Here is a 15,377-nt window from a genome sequence, read left to right as displayed (position 1 = left end):
GGGGGCGGGAAGGGGGGAGGTCACCAGAAAAGAGGTTTCTCTTCGACTCCCAGCGTCCTTCCCCAGCGCCGAGGTGACCCTGGTTAAAGGACTTGGCTGCTTAGGGCGACGGCGCCCTCTGCTGGTCTTGGGAGCCTGGGATTCCCCATGCCCGGGAGAGAGACGCAGAGCGCGGGGCTTGGGGGCGGCATGTGCCCTACAGGGACTGTTCCTAGTAAGTAAAGAATAAGAGATCCTAACCACAGCAACCCGTCCCTCTAGCTCACTAAGGGAAAATCACGAACATATATAGCAGAGTGGTTAAACCTCCTGTTCTAAATGCGGTCTCCTAGGCTTGAATCTGGCTGTATGACTGGGCCAACAACTTGAGTTCTCTGGACTTCATCTGTAAAAATACGGATAATATTAGTACCTTCCCCATGGGACGGCTGTGAGGATTATGAAATAGCACAATACCTCATACAGAGTTAATAACTCAAATGATAGCTATAATCAAAAAATATGCAGGCACCGTCTTCAGAGTCAAAAGTCGGTGGGTGGCGCATATGGTTACAAGCTTGGCCACTAACCTAAAGGTAGGCGGTTTGAATCCACCCAGAGCACCTCAGAAGAAAGGCCTGGCAATCTACTTCCAAACGATCACAGCCATTGAAAACCCTATGAAGTGCAGTTTTCAGAGAAAACTCAGAGAAACACATGGGGTCGCCGCTGAGTCGCAATCAAATCAGCGACCGGTTTGGTTTATGGTTTTGGTCTTATGAGTCAGTCTGGGGCTGGGAACCAGCTGTGTGATCCCAGGCAAGCCAGCCTCTCTGGTGCTCACTTTCTTTTCATAAAAGAGTAGGTTAAATACTCAAATCAAGAGTCCTTTCTAGAACCCCGGAAAGCGTGGCCCCTGGATTCTCTATCAGCCCAGAACTAAAACAATTTCCGAGGCCAACTCTTCAGACGGAGATTGGACTGGACTGTGGGACATGAAGTGACACTCGCCAGGAGTGTGCCTCTTAGCTCAAGTAGACACGAGAGACTAAACGGGCAGCTTCTGTCCGGAGGTGAGATGAGAAGTCAGAGAAGGTTAGGAGCTGGTTGAATGGACATGGGGAATCAGGGGTGGAAAGGAGGAGTGTGCTGTCACAGTATGGGGAGAACAATTAGGGTCACATAACAATGTATGTACAAATTTTTGTATGGGAGACTAACTTGAAATGTAAACTTCATTTAAACTACAACAATTAAACAAACAAACAAACAAAAAAAACTCAGACCGAAAAAAAAAAAAGAATCTTTTCTAGTTATAACCTATGGTTTTAGACCAGCCTCTGAGACCTTCTGGAATCTGACCGATTCTGGGCTGAACTGGGATGCTGTCAAAGGCACCCCATGGAAGGCCACTCAATCGTATGAGACGGCCTCTGGCTACAGCTGGTTGAAAACCACCGGTGGACACCATCTTGGGAGCCATCCTCTGCAAACTATCCCCTTGGGCTGCTCTTTAAAATGCCTTCTTAGTCTCAGGGTTTCCTTCCTCATCTTTCTCACAGGAGGCCCTTATAGTCCCTTCCTAATGGGTTTAAGTGTAGGGATAATGAAGAAAAAGAAAACATGCTTGACAAACCCCATCCTCCTCGTCCGAAGCCCTAACACACCTTCTCTGCTTCCCTAACTCATTTTCTATGGCGTTCTCACAGCCTCGCTGAGACTCTCCAACGCCCGGGTGAGCCCTCACATCCTGTAGGTGGAGCCTCTCGCTTTGTTTCCACACAGTTCATCTGGTCAGGCTTAGAGGTTACTGGTCCTCTCTGAACCTGCACGGACTGTGGGCCTCCAACATTGAGGGGGTTGGGGGAATAGGTGTCTGGGGGTCCTCACAAGGAGCCAGGGAAGCTGCTGGACATGTGCAAATGTTCTGCATCAGCCCACTAGTGACATAATGTCCTGCTTTTCAAACACCTGGGAAAGTCAGTTTCAGGTGAGTTCATTTTCATGGTGATGTCATCACACAAGAGTATAGGATCATTGTTCTCAGCCTTGGCTGCGCACAGCAATCACCTGGGTATTTAAAAATACCGATGCCTCGGTTCTACCCCCAGGGAGTCTGATCTAATTGGTCCAGAGTACAGTATACGGTTGGGGTTGAAAAACTCCCCTGGTGATTCTGCTCAGATAAGATTGAGAATCACTAGTTTAGGAAGTGAAGATCTGCAGGGCGTCTAAAGACTCAAATAGTGCGAATATCAGATACATTATACTTATTAGGGAAGGGGCTGGAACCAAAGAGGAAATGGGTCCCTCAATTGCCATCAGACTGCTTAGGAGGAATAACAACAAAAATTCAAAATAAAACCATCAGGTAGGCTACTACCTGAATTACAACCTTTTAGGCTAAGAAGAGGAAGAAAGGCCTGGTGATCTCCTTTGGAAAAATCAGCCAATGAAAACCCAATGGCTCACAATGGTACGATCCCATTGTGCATGGGGTCACCATGAGTCAAGGCAACTCAATGACAGCTAAGACATATACACACAGGCTAGGAAGAGCCCACTTCTGGCCTAGGATTTGTAAAGTATGTTGGTAAATGAGTAGAAGACAAGATTAATAGAAAAATGTTTTTACACTGGTGAGTACTGACAGTGAACTGACCTAATCCGTAATGTAATACAATTCTACTTCAGGAAGTTGATGTCTCTCCCACCCTTCCCCTTTCTCTAGTGACAGTTGTCTCCTCCTCCTTGAGTCTTGACTATTTTTACTATTCAGGAATCACTCTAAATATAATATTTCTCTACAAACTTCTTCAACATCCTTACAGGTTTCAAATAACTTCAAGTGTCTCAAAGGGGAAGAGTATCAGTATACTGCCAAAAAAGTACAGCCCATCTAGGGAGTTTTCCAGAGGAAAAAAGAACCGTAACTCAGTTCAAGAACCTCCGTCCCCTGCTCTTTTCCCCTTTTGCCCCACCCCATTCCAACACTCCCTTAAACAAGACTTTTCAATAAAGATATGATAGTGCTACATAGTTACTATAATTATTATCTTTTTTTTTTTTCCCTTAAGAATTGTGGTAGCATTTTTCTCCTTCTCTTGCCTTCAGTCTCACTGGGCTATTTTCAAATTCTCTGCATTCTTTTCCTTATAAGGAATATCTCTCCTTGATCTATCAGCGGCTCTTTTGAAAAAAGAGAAATAAGCGTCCTGCTGGAGAATTTAGGCGAGACAGGCATCCCCCATCTAGCCATCTATAAAGCAGACATCTGATCTACATTATACAAAACAAGCACAGGATTATACCTGTTCTGGGGTTTTTTTTTCTAAAGCCAGGTAGTTTATAACTGTTTTAGCTAAATCAGTGCTTCCCCAAGCCCCCTTTTCCGGTAACCTTTTTACTGAGAATTTCTTTTTGTCAAATTTTAAGTGTCGTATACCTGGATTTCTCATTTACAAAGAACACCCAGAGATACGCTTCAACCTTTTCATGCCACAAACAACCTTTATGATTTCAAGACCCTAGACCCTTGGGTAATTTGCATTTTACTCTCCTACAAAAAAAATTCCACACTTGCACTCGAAGTGGATCAACTTCTGGACACAGCTTTCTGAGCTCATAAGTTCTTGGGACTGTTACCAATTTCCCGGGGAATTCTTTCCTAATTGAGCCTCTAGTCTTAATTGGCTTCTAGAGTGGAAGCTAACAGGTGTGAAAAGAAGTCTGTCCTTTGGAAATCTAATGCGTGGCTTGATTTTACGTGGCAGACGAAGCAAGCGCTTCAGTTAAAAGATTCCAGAGGGCACTGAACAAAGTGCTTGGCTGAGCTTTTGCAGTGCGTGCATCACCCCTGAAACTATGTGGGGGTTGTCAGAGGTTGACAGGTGGGGGTGGGGTGAGCAGGAGGGGCAGGGGGCAGCTCGCTCCCTATACCATATAAAGCACTGAGCTATATATAACTCCCAGCTTACTTTCTGGATCCAGTGCCCTCAGACTGCAGACCCAAGCAAGTATCATCTTCCCAGGCAGGTCTTAAGGGCTGGATTAAGGCTTCCTTAGGAGCCCTGGTGGCACAGTGGTTAAGAACTCGGCTACTAACCAAAAGGCAGGCAGTTTGAATCTACCAGCCACTTCTTGGAAACCCCATGGGGCAGTTCTACTCTGTTGAATAGGGTGGCTATGAGTTGGAATCCACTCGACGACAGCGGGTTGCTTTTGGTTAGTGAGATAGAAGGCCTCAAGTCTCCTGGCTCCACCAGCAAGCTCAGCCTTCTAAGTAAAAGTACTGCCACGCCACGACTATAGTTTAGAGGCCAGGCCCTCTGTTCCCTGACTAGACCCACCACCTCAAACCGGGCCTTCGCAGCCCCCAGCGATGGCAAAGGAAAAAAAGTGAAGGAAACCAGGCTTTCTCTGTGTGCGCAAACCTTGGCGATGACACCTCAGGGGTTTTCTGCCACCAGGGAGGCAAGGTCCACCTCCAGAGTCCAATTTTAGCTGCTCTAGTCTCCCAGCGTCTCCACCCACCCACCTCCACCCCCAGGCGGGGAAAGTAGAGGGAGAAGAAGAAAGGCAGCGAGGATGAAATCTAAATGTGTGTGCTGAAGCAGTCGGAGGCGGCATCCATGCTCTGGGCCACGGCAGGGATGTGTGCAGGTGTCCAGCAGGAAGAGGTGCCCCTCCTCCATTGCTCTCCGGCCCCTGTGGTGCCCCTGGGTGGCCACAAGGGCAGGAGGTGAGGGAGGCAGTGTTTCGTGCACTTACGTCCGTGGCCTTTTTCTCAGCCAGCTCCAGCTTCTCTTGGGCATCTTTGAGAGCCTCGGAGTATTTGTCCAGTTCATCTTCAGTGCCCTTGAGTTTCTTTTGCAGCGCTACCAGCTCATCTTCCAGCTGGGAGTTGGCCGTGGGGGACGGGGAGGGGGGTGCAGCAGGCAGCGTGACGCAGGGGAGTGGTGTGGGTGCACAGAACCAGAAGGACAGGGACAGTGGGAAAGAGAGAGACGGGGCGGGGGGAGACAGGGAGGGGGAGAGAGCGAGAGAGAGAGACAGAGAGAGAGAGAGAGACAGAGTTAGCCTTTCGTGCGCCGTGCCGCGCCGCGCGCCCTGGGTACCTTGGCGGCGGCCTCGTCGGCGGCCAGGAGGCTGTCCTCTGCCTTGTGCATCTCCTCCAGCACCCGGTCCCGCTCGTCCTCCGACACCCGCAGCAGCTTCTCCTTGGCTGCGATGTCCTCCTCGAGCTGGTGGCAGCGGCGGGCGGGCGCGGGCGGCCGGCACGGACCGGGTGTTAGACACACAACACACGCGCGCCGGGTCAGGTGGGGCCGCTCGGGCTTGGGGCGCCGGCGAGTTGGGGCTCAGGGGACCCTAGGTAACCTCCTCTCGCTCCAGCTGGAGCCGCGCGCTGGCCCACCCCAGCACTCCCACCTCCCCCGGGGCGAGGCTCCTGCGAGGTCTCAGCGGGCTCGAGTCTACAACTTGGGGGCGCAGAAAAACGCCCGTCTCCCTGGCTCCGGACCGTCTCCTCCATTCTGTCCCATCTTTGTTCTTTGGAAACGACTCCACGACCCCCTCTTCTTCCCCCGAGTCTCCATCCCAGTTCAAGTTCCTCTAGTCCCCAGTCAAGAGTCCAGAAGAACTTCTAACACTTTCAGGACCTGACCTTCCCCCTTTCCCTCCCTCCCCCGCCCTTGCAACGCCTCGGGCCCGGGTCACCCTCCCCTGGCCCCCATCCAAGAGCTCCCCACTCCTGCGACTCAATGGCCTCCAGGACTGGAATTTACTTCGCGGCGACGGGAACGAGAGAAAGGACTAAAAAGTTAGAGTAAGGCCGAGCCTTGCTCTGCCCTTCTCCCTTCCCAGACGCGCGCCCCGGACCGCCCCGGGGTCTCCCGGTCTTGGGGTCGGCAGGAAGGAGGCGCCGCCGGGTGCTGGGGCGCGGGCAGCGGGGAGGCGCAAACCTGCTTGCTCCGGTCCTCCGCTGCCTTCTTATCCGCCTCCGCCTGCTCGGCTCGATCCAAGGCGTTCTCCTTGTCGAGCTTCAGCATCTGCATCTTCTTCTTGATGGCGTCCATGGTGGCGGCGGTGAGGGGCCCCGGGGCTGCGGCGGGACAGGGGGCGAGGCGAACGCGCGGTCCGGCGGCCGAGGCGGAGTGCGAGCGCCGAGCCGCCGGCTGCTCCCAGATATGTACTTTCCCAAGGGGGCGACCGCATTCCTCAAGACAGCCAATACTTTTTTGGAAAAGCTTTTTTCTCCGGCCCCTTTTCGCCCTCGCCTCCCTCCGCCCCTGCGCCCTCCCCTCTCCTCCCGCGGGGGCCGAGCGCCCATTCGCTGCCGCCTGCCGGCCTCCGGGTTGACGGTGTATATGACTATATATGGGGACCGGAGCCGCCGAGGCGGCAGGGCGAGGCCGCCCTGCTTCCAAACCTGCGCGCCAGGGAGAAGGCTCGGGGCCTCGCTGGGGCCGAGCCGGCCCTCACCTCTGCCCTCTGCCCTCCGCGCCCAGTCCTCCCCGGGTCCCCAGGCGAGCCCGCCCTGAGCGACGGGAGCGGGGGAGCGAGCCAGACAGTGGGTGCGCGTCGCCCGCTGAGCCGCCAGACCCTGGCGCCCTCGGCATAAGGCTCCCGGGGCCCCAGCAGTCGCCGCAGCCCGCGCCCAGGCCTGCGCGCTCCGGGCACCGACCTAGCGCCTCCCCGGCAGCTCTCAGCCCGCCGGGTGTCGTCCAGGGCGCTCACGGTCTGGAAACTCCGCTGGAGCGGAGAAAGGGAGAGCTGGGAGAAAGGCGGGGGAGCCGTGGCTAAGACTCTGTCTGCTGGTGCGCGTCAGAAACCCGGCGACACAATGATAGCACAGGGAATGTCTTCTGCGTGCCCTTCTGCCCGACGAGAGAGAAAGTCGAATACTTTAGGGGCACAGGACCCAGCTGGTTGGCTTAGGGGTGTGTGTGTGTGTGTTGAAGGCGGTAGTGGGAGTTGAAGGCGAACGTTGAGTTTAGACACAGGCAACTTGGTCTCTACTCTGTCACCAGCAGCTCTGTGAGCTTGATAAATAACCCAGCCTTTATGCTGCAGTTTCTTCATCTTTCAATCCTGGGGGTAGGTGACCCCTGAGGTCCCTCCAGATCTACCTTTTTATCATTTTTCATGCACTGATTTTAAGGAGTTGGCCTCTTTCCATGCTCAGGAGCCAGGCTGCCAAAAATGTGGGGTAAATGTCACCCCCGCTAAGTCATTGTATCCACAGCCCCAACTCCGAGGAGGGAATAGGCCCAGCTCAGCCTGTGAGCTCTGCTTGGAGGCAGAAGGACCTCCCCTTCCCCTCGTTGTTTCTAACTCCTCCCAGTCGGCCCTTCAGACTTCGTTTGTGAAAGGGGGGCTGCCCGAGGCCCCGCCTGAGACCTGGCTGAGGCAGAGCAGGTGAGGGTCTTGTTGACAGCGCTCACGGAACAATTCACAACCTGTACTACAAGGATACGGAATATTCCCCGGGCGGTGTCTGAGCAGAGCAGGCAAGCCAAACAACTTGTAAGTCCTTCAGAGAGCGGTCGAGTTCCCCTCTGGGATTTTATCAGATTTCCTCCACTAACCCAACTGCCCAGAAGAAAAAAAATACCCTGACCTAACGGCCAGAACGTGGGATCTGTGCGCACAGGGTCCGGGCTGCAAACAAAAGAAAATACCAAAAAACAAACAAACAAAAAAAAACCTGTTGCCCTTGAGTGGATTCCGACTCACAGCGACCCTATAGGACAGAGTAGAACTCCTCCATAGGGTTTCCAAGGAGTGGCTGGTGGAGTCGAACTGCCGACCTTTCGGTTAACCGCTGCGTTCTTAACCACTGTTCGTCAAAGCCCTTCCATCACCGCGTATCAACGCAGCCACTGGGGCACTGACAACAATGGAGGCCTGCGGTCAGTACACAGACATGGGGGCCACAGGAAGCTGACGCCCCATCTTGGGGCTGGGCAGAGGGGGCAAAAGCAGGGACTTGGGAGGTAGACTGTGAGATCCAAGCCTGGTCTGGCTACCTCCCTCCTTGCAATGTGGCCTTGGCCGTGTTACACTGTCTGTAAATCTCAGCTTCCCCTTCTCTAAAGTGGGGTGACAAATTCTTGTCTCTTAGGTTTGTTATAAGCATGAAAATGAGAGAAATGAAAGACATTTTGTCTAGCCCGTGGCTGCCTGAACGACAGTGAACAAGTCATTTTCCCTCTCTGGGCCTCAGTTTGCTCATCTGTAAAATGAGACAGTTGAACTAGAGAAAGTCCTCGAGCTTGAGGGACCATGTATTCCTGAGTTTTCTCGTCTCCACTGTGCCTAAGATAGGTGAGGAACTCATTACATTGTCCTTAATGAACCAGCGCTACAGATGATTCATTCAACAGGTTGTTACTGAGCACCTGCTGTATACCAGGGAGGCACTAGACTCTGGAATCCTAAAATGAGTAAGACACATCCTTGCTTTCCAGCTGCTCAGCACGAGCAGGGCTGTTAAGCATTCAGAGGAAGAAGAGAGAGAAGTTACCAGGCTGGAGCAGACAGAAAAAGTCTCTCTGAAAAGGTGGTGGCTTTTAAACTAATTCTGGAGGATGGGTAGCAGTTAGATAGAAACAAGGGGGATTGTATGGGCCAAGGAAAGAAAAGGGAATGTTTGATGGTGGTTGGATAGTAGGTTCATTTGGAGGTGAGCTGGGACATGAGACTGGAAAGGTGGGTTAGGCCCGTATGATGAAGAGCACTGAATTCCAGGCTCGGATGTTCAGACCTTCCTGTGTGGTTTGCAGCCATCCTTTTCTTGTCTCTCCACTTCTTCCCCCTGCCCCATTCGCCGAGGGCTGTACTCAGAAGTCAATGCTTGTGGCGTCTACATGTGGAAATGAAGCTGTACAGACCAGGTTTTAAAATCGCTTGGTACACACCACTGATCACCAGATTGGTGGGTTAACATGGCAAGGCCCTGGATTGAATCATTTCCATTTTTCACCCCTGTGGAGATCCTGCCCCATGGATAGCCTGACAACCAGGCCTGACCCAGCTTCACGGACCATGCAACCCATGACCTCCCTGTCGTCAAGGACTAACCAACCGGTTGCTGTCAAGCTGATTCCGACTCATGGTAACCCCATGTGTTACGGAGTAGAACTGCATGCACTCCATAGGGGTTTCAAGGCTGTGACTGTCCGGAAGCAGATCACCAGGCCTTTCTTCCGAGGTGGCTCTGGGTGGGTTCAGACTGCCAACCTTTCAGTTAGTAGCTGCGTGCTTTTGCCACCCAGGGACTCCTTCATCAAGGCCTAGGACAAGTGAAACACCATGACGTTAACTCGAATTGTTTTGTACTGAACATGCCTCACAGTCCCTGGCCTTTTATTCCCTCTGCTGGGGTGAGGGGTGGGTTGGACAGTGATGTGCTATAGTGTGTATCTCAGCTCCCCAGCTGATTGGCCAAGACTCAGGGCAGAGCCACAGGCTAACCAGGGCCCTGGTGTTGTGGCCTGTCTGAGCTGGGCCACTCAGCTTCTTTCTTGCTGCAGTGTGAAGTAAGGCAGGTGGCAAAGACCAATCAGTTAACTGTGGGTGCTGAAACAAGAAGCGTTCACAGTGTTGGGCTGGAGATACCATGTGTGAGGGCTATCAAGGACATTCACGAATATTTGGGTTCTCTCTCCAGTTGGGTTCTTGGCAGGATTGCCCTCTCCCACCCAATTAAATTGTTGTTGTTAGGTGCTGTCAAGTTGGTTCCGACTCATAGTGACCCGATATACCACGGAACAAAACACTGCCCCGGTCCTGCGCCATCCTCACAATTGTGGCTATGTTTGAGCCGATTGTTGGAGCCACTGTGTGAGTCCGTCTCATTGAGGGTCTTTCTCTTTTTCAGTGCTTTGGTCAAGGGAATGTGAGAAGATGTGACTTAGGGTGCCTCACCTCATTCACTTTTCAAGATTGTGGCTTCTCCGTCATCCTGGGTTCCCAAGTGACTATGTTACATAACCCTTGATGGACATGTAGCAAGATTGAGATATAAACGTTTGTTGTTTTAGGCCACTGAGAGCTGGAGGTTGAGGCATAACTAGCTTCTCCTGACTAATACACCACAACGGGCTATGTATTATCTAAGTTGTGAGGAAGCAGAGAAGTCTGGTTATAGAAAAAGGAGAATGGAGCAGACATATCAAGATAAACAGAAGCACCATGGAGGGGAAGAGACTAGGAGAATATGACCGAGTTTCAGTTCCGGGAGTCCTTATAATAACCCTTTTTATTTCCGGAGGTTACTTGAAAGAGTCTCTGTTCCTCAGAAGTAAAAAAGCTGACCAAATCATGGTGGTGTGGAAGCCTGCAGGTCTGTCTTAGACAGGGTTCTCTAGAGAAACAGAACCAGTAAGATATATATAATTTTTTTTTTTTTTTAAGGAATTGGTCATGTGATTGTGGAAGTCTGGCAAGTTCAAAATCTGTAGGTCAGGCACAGGCTGGAGATTCCTGTAGGTTTGTGTCCCAAACTCTGTAGGTCAGGCAATGGGAAGAGTGAAGAGAGCGGGAGTTCTGGAAAAATGTCGGCTTATAGTCTGGAGGCAGAACACACCGTAGGGAAAACTCCCTTTTTACTCTTAAGGCCTTCAACTTCAACTTAAGGCGCTCTGATTTCATCACACGTGACCACAGTGAAACCTGTCGCAGCCGGAACCTGACAGGACCGCCTTGTTTCTCTGGGTCTTGTAAGTTTTCCGCCTTTGACAGGGTGCAGCCTTACCACTTTTCTATCATTGCCTATCAGTGGAAAATATTTGAGTTTTCCTTCTCGGTCAGGTTCCCACTGTACACGGGTTCCAGTTTTCGCGGTTGTACTGTATTTCATAACAGTATCTTGACAAGTGTTGAACCCAACAACTGGGCACCATAGCCCAGCCAAGTTGACATACAGAATTAACCATCGCAACATCTTTGGCCCAGAGCGTCTTTGTGAACACCAAGAAAGTGCCCTGAATTTCCCAATTTCTCTCGTGCTTGGCATTCAGTAAGTTCTGAACAAGCATTTGTTGAATGAATATTTATTGGATATTGGCAAAACAAGGAAGGAGGAGAAACAGTAGCCAGAAAGGAAAGTAACAAAACTAGGCTCAAAAGACCTTATTGAAATTCAAAGTATGGGCTCTTATTTCATCTGAGGAATGAAGTAAATATTGTGACAGGGCAGGACAAATATCCCACAAGCATTTATTGAACACCTTCTGTATACTGGGCATTTAAGGTTTATGGGATAGAAGAAAGTGGATAAGAGATGTAGGTCTTTTTCTCTAGGAAAAGTGTCTATGTGTGATGCTAGGTAAAACTCAATCCTGGGGGCCATTTAATGTGTTTTTCCAGCCATGTTACCGTCGTCCCAAGTGCTGCCTGAGGCCCCCTGTAGCTGTGAGGCTCGCGTATCTCAGGTTTTCCAGGAGAGATTTAATACTAAGTGCACTGTTTCTTTTCCCCACTGCTTCTTTCCCCCCATAAAACACCAGTACTCAGCATACTACATTCCCCAACATTTGGTTAGAAAACACGAGCATAGCTTAATGTGACATCTTTGACAGAAGCACTCGCTTGAATATGCACAACGGGGTTTGTTTAATAAAAAAACAAATAACCTCATTACCTGATAGTCACACCTTATTTAACAGCAATAGCTCTACCTGTGACAGGATTCCCTCAGAATCAACGGTGCTGACTCAAGCAATTAAGGGAAAGTGAAGAACGTTATAATGAAACTGAGAGACAATTGCTTCTTTCACTGGGCTTTGGAATGCAACGCGTTATGCTCCCGTCTCATTGTCCCACAGAACAAGATACAGCATGCTCTCCTCATACACAAGGGTTTTGTGACACTACCATCAAGGACCCGTGGAAAATAAGCTGTGCTTCCAGAGAGGGTTTGGTGCTCTGGGAAAGGTCTTTAGTTCTTGTGGATGTTCTTCTCCTCTTCATTGGTTAGTAACACACAGCTAGTCCTGATGGAGCTGAGAGACTCCTGAGTGCATGGGCTACCCGGAGGGTGTGCATGGCAATGAAATATTCTCCCAGTACAATACGAGGCATATGAGTTTTCCTGCCTTACGTCTTATCTTCTATCTTTTCAACAGCAGCAGCAGCAGCTATGTCTAGGTTCAGTCAAGTCAGATTTGTGGTAAAATTTAGCTGTCTCAGGAAAAACAATATTCCCTTATGTATGCAGAGTTAAAAAGCACTTTCAAGTCCATTAGCTCACTTGATCTTCACAACCTCATAGGACAGCATCAGCATGAACGCTATTATTCCCACTCTGTAGTTCAGAAACAACCACTAGGCTGCCAATTTGTTGGACTGTGGTGGCTTGCCTGTTGCTATGATGCCAGAAGCTCTGCCACTGTTATTTCAAATACCAGCAGAGTCACCCATGGTGGACAGGTTTCAGCAGAGTTTCCAGACTAAGACAGACTAGGAAGAAAGGCCTGATGATCTACCTCTGAAAATTAGTCAGTGAAAATCCTGTGGATCACAAAAGAATATTGTCCAACACAGTACTGGAAGATGAGCCCCCTAGGTTAGAAGGCACTCAAAATACACAGTGGCATCAACAACGGACTCAAACAAGTCAATGATCGTGGAGGTGGTGCAGGACCGGGCAATGTCTGTTCTGTCATACGTATGGTTGGCATGGTTGGCACTGAGTCAGAGCTGCCTTGATGGCAACTGACAGCAACAACAATAGATTAGAAAACTAGGAGCAGTCACTGGTTAAAGATCACCCAGCTGGGAGGTGAAGTGCAAGAAGAGGAACCCAGACATCCCTGAGCCCAGCAACTGCGCTCTCTTCGTTAACCAGCCCCAGCCTGTTTTTATGTTCATATTCGATTTCATAATTAAAGGCAGCACATTATCATGTAAAGACAAAGAGGAGGAGTCTTTTCTACAAATGAAACATCATTAAATCTTGATGCTAATGAGGCTGAGACTGAAGGGGTGGCTTATCCCACACGGGCCAGTGAAGGGGTGGCTTATCCCACACGGGCCAGCTCAGTTACCCACCTAAAGCCACCCACACACTCTTGGCTGCATTAAATCTTGATGCTAATGAGGCTGAGACTGAAGGGGTGGCTTATCCCACACGGGCCAGTGAAGGGGTGGCTTATCCCACACGGGCCAGCTCAGTTACCCACCTAAAGCCACCCACACACTCTTGGCTGATGGGAGAACCTGGTGAGAATGTGTGGTTGGGCCAAGGAAACCTTTTCCTACTCTTGTATTTATGGCCCGACATGGGGCAGTAAGGACATCTTCATGCAGTTAAAAAGGCAGGAACATTAATTTTTTTCAGTAGCTGCCAGGGAGAGTCTGTGGTAGTCATTGGAAATCTACACTTGCTTCTCTCAAAACCCTTGGGCTGGCAAAGGAATGAGCCACCAGGTCAATTCAGGCAGTATTTTTGGGGAAAAAAATGAAGACAAAATACTTGGTCAGGACAGCATCTAGTGTCTTCTCAAGCCAAGGACTGTGAGAAATGAAAGTATCCACGGCGTCTGTAGTCCAGAAACGTGAGCCAGCCTCAGGGGCCACCTCTAAGCTTTGGAATGGTTTTCATCATTATTTCCCAGCAAACCCTGCATTCTTTTCATACTGAATGCCACCTGTTCATTTTTATATTTTTATACTTGGTTCTCAAGTTTCCACTGATGTCCTTAACAGGAACATATGTGAAAGTGACCTCTGCAATCTCCGGAATGGCAAGTAGAGCTCCACGCTTACTCTCAAACAGTGAAACTTGATTGAAAAACGTCCGTGGATGTGGATTACCCAGGCGTTCTGGCTCTAATTGACGCCTATCTATGACTCACTGGCTGCCGTGTTAGGTAAATTCAAAACTGGATTTCTAAAGTTTTGTTCCTGTGCCTCTGCACAACAGATTTTCCGTAGACATTATTTGGCTTGGTTGTCTATGAGTTCTTTTTTTTTTAAAATTGTACTTTAGATGAAGTTTTACAGACTGTCTTAGTCATCTGGTGCTGCTATAACAGAAATACCACAAGTGGATGCTCTAACAAACAGACGTTTATTCTTTCACTGTCTAGTAGCCTAGAAGTCCAAATTCAGGGCACCAGCTCTAGGGAAAGTCTTTCTCTCTCTCCTTGTCATCAATTTTCCCTTGGTCTAGGAGCTTCTCCTCACAGGAACCTCAGGTCCAAAGGATGCACTCTGCTCCCTGCGCTGCTTTCTCGGTGGTATGACATCCCCCACTCTCTGCTCACTTCCCTTTCCTTTTATCTCTTGTAAGATAAAAGGTGATGTGGGCCACACCCCAGGAAAATTCCAGTGGATCAAGGATGTGACCTGAGTAAGAGTGTTACATCCCACCCTAATCCTCTTTAACATAATCTAATCTTGCCCCGTTAACCACAGGCAGAAATTAGGATTTACAACACATAGGAAAATTACATCAATCACAAAGTGGGGGACATCCATACAATACTGGGATCATGGCCTAACCAAGTTGACACCTATTTCTGGGGGACACAGTTCAATCCATGACACAGAGCAAACGAGTTTCTCATTAAACAATTAATACACATATTGTTTTGTGACCTTGGTTGCCAACCCCACGACATGTCAGCACTCTCCCCTTCTCAACCTTGAGTTCTCCATTACCAGCTTTCCTGTCCCCTCCTGCCTACTCATCCTTGCCCCTGGGCTGGAGTGCCCATTTAGCCTCGTTTTGTTTTATGGGCCTGTCCAATCTTTGGCTGAGGGGTGAACCTCAGGAGTGACTTCATTACTGAGCTATAAGGGTATCTGGGGGCCATACTCTCAGGATTTCTCCAGTCTCTGTCAGACCAGTAAGTCTGATCTTTTTGGTGGTCTGTGAGTTTTAAGCATAGGTTACTGGAAATAGGCAGTGGACTTCCTTTTAATTATCCTTTCTTGGTTGACTAGGAAAATTCTCCACAGGCGCTTACTACTACTGGGACCCTGGGTTCTCTTTAAGAGAGCTTATTTTCTCTGGGTTTAATGGACATTACTATTCCTCAGTGGAAATGCTTCTTCCAGTGGACCATTTCCACCTCAGTAACTTCAGTGGAGAAGGACACCAGACCTTTCTTACTGCTTGAGGCTGAGGAAACTCTGTTCTTTTTCTGAGGTCCTGCTACTTGAGGAGGGAGCTCCGGGCTGCCGGCAGAGTTCCAGAAGAGGCTGGGTATTTTTAGCATAGGCTTCTTCACTTCCCAGCACCTGCCGTGCTCTGTAACCCACGGGGCTACTTAAATGCCAGTGAGATGACTGAGGACAAGGCAGCCTGAGCTAATGTCCTAAAATATCACCCAAGGGAGCCTTTTCTTGTGGGAACCATTTTGTTTTTAGCCCTTCTGCTCTCCTCA

At 49.8% G+C, this 15,377-nt stretch overlaps 1 protein-coding gene across 6 annotated transcripts in view; it reads right to left on the bottom strand.

Annotated features, from left to right (window-relative positions):
- The window catches only part of TPM1 (tropomyosin 1), a 29,221-nt gene extending 22,978 nt beyond the window's left edge, over positions 1–6,243 (bottom strand). For 2 of the 6 annotated variants that reach the window (XM_004374633.1, XM_004374630.1), the window contains exons 1-2: positions 5,943–6,243; positions 5,097–5,222 (exon numbers count right to left, since the gene is read on the bottom strand). In XM_004374633.1, coding sequence (XP_004374690.1) covers positions 5,097–5,222; positions 5,943–6,056 — 240 coding nt within the window. In that variant the 5' untranslated portion in view covers positions 6,057–6,243. Of the gene's footprint in view, positions 1–4,749; positions 5,223–5,942 lie in introns of all 6 variants that reach the window. The other 4 variants (XM_004374628.2, XM_023729696.1, XM_004374627.2 and 1 more) reach the window with 3 other exon arrangements.
- Between the last annotated feature and the right edge of the window lie 9,134 nt (positions 6,244–15,377).

Source organism: Trichechus manatus, unplaced genomic scaffold (genome assembly GCF_000243295.1).
Source record: "Trichechus manatus latirostris isolate Lorelei unplaced genomic scaffold, TriManLat1.0 scaffold00030, whole genome shotgun sequence".
Classification (NCBI taxonomy): domain Eukaryota; kingdom Metazoa; phylum Chordata; class Mammalia; order Sirenia; family Trichechidae; genus Trichechus; species Trichechus manatus.
The sequence above is the reverse complement of the archived record's forward strand: the minus strand, read 5'-3'. Positions and strand labels throughout refer to the sequence as shown.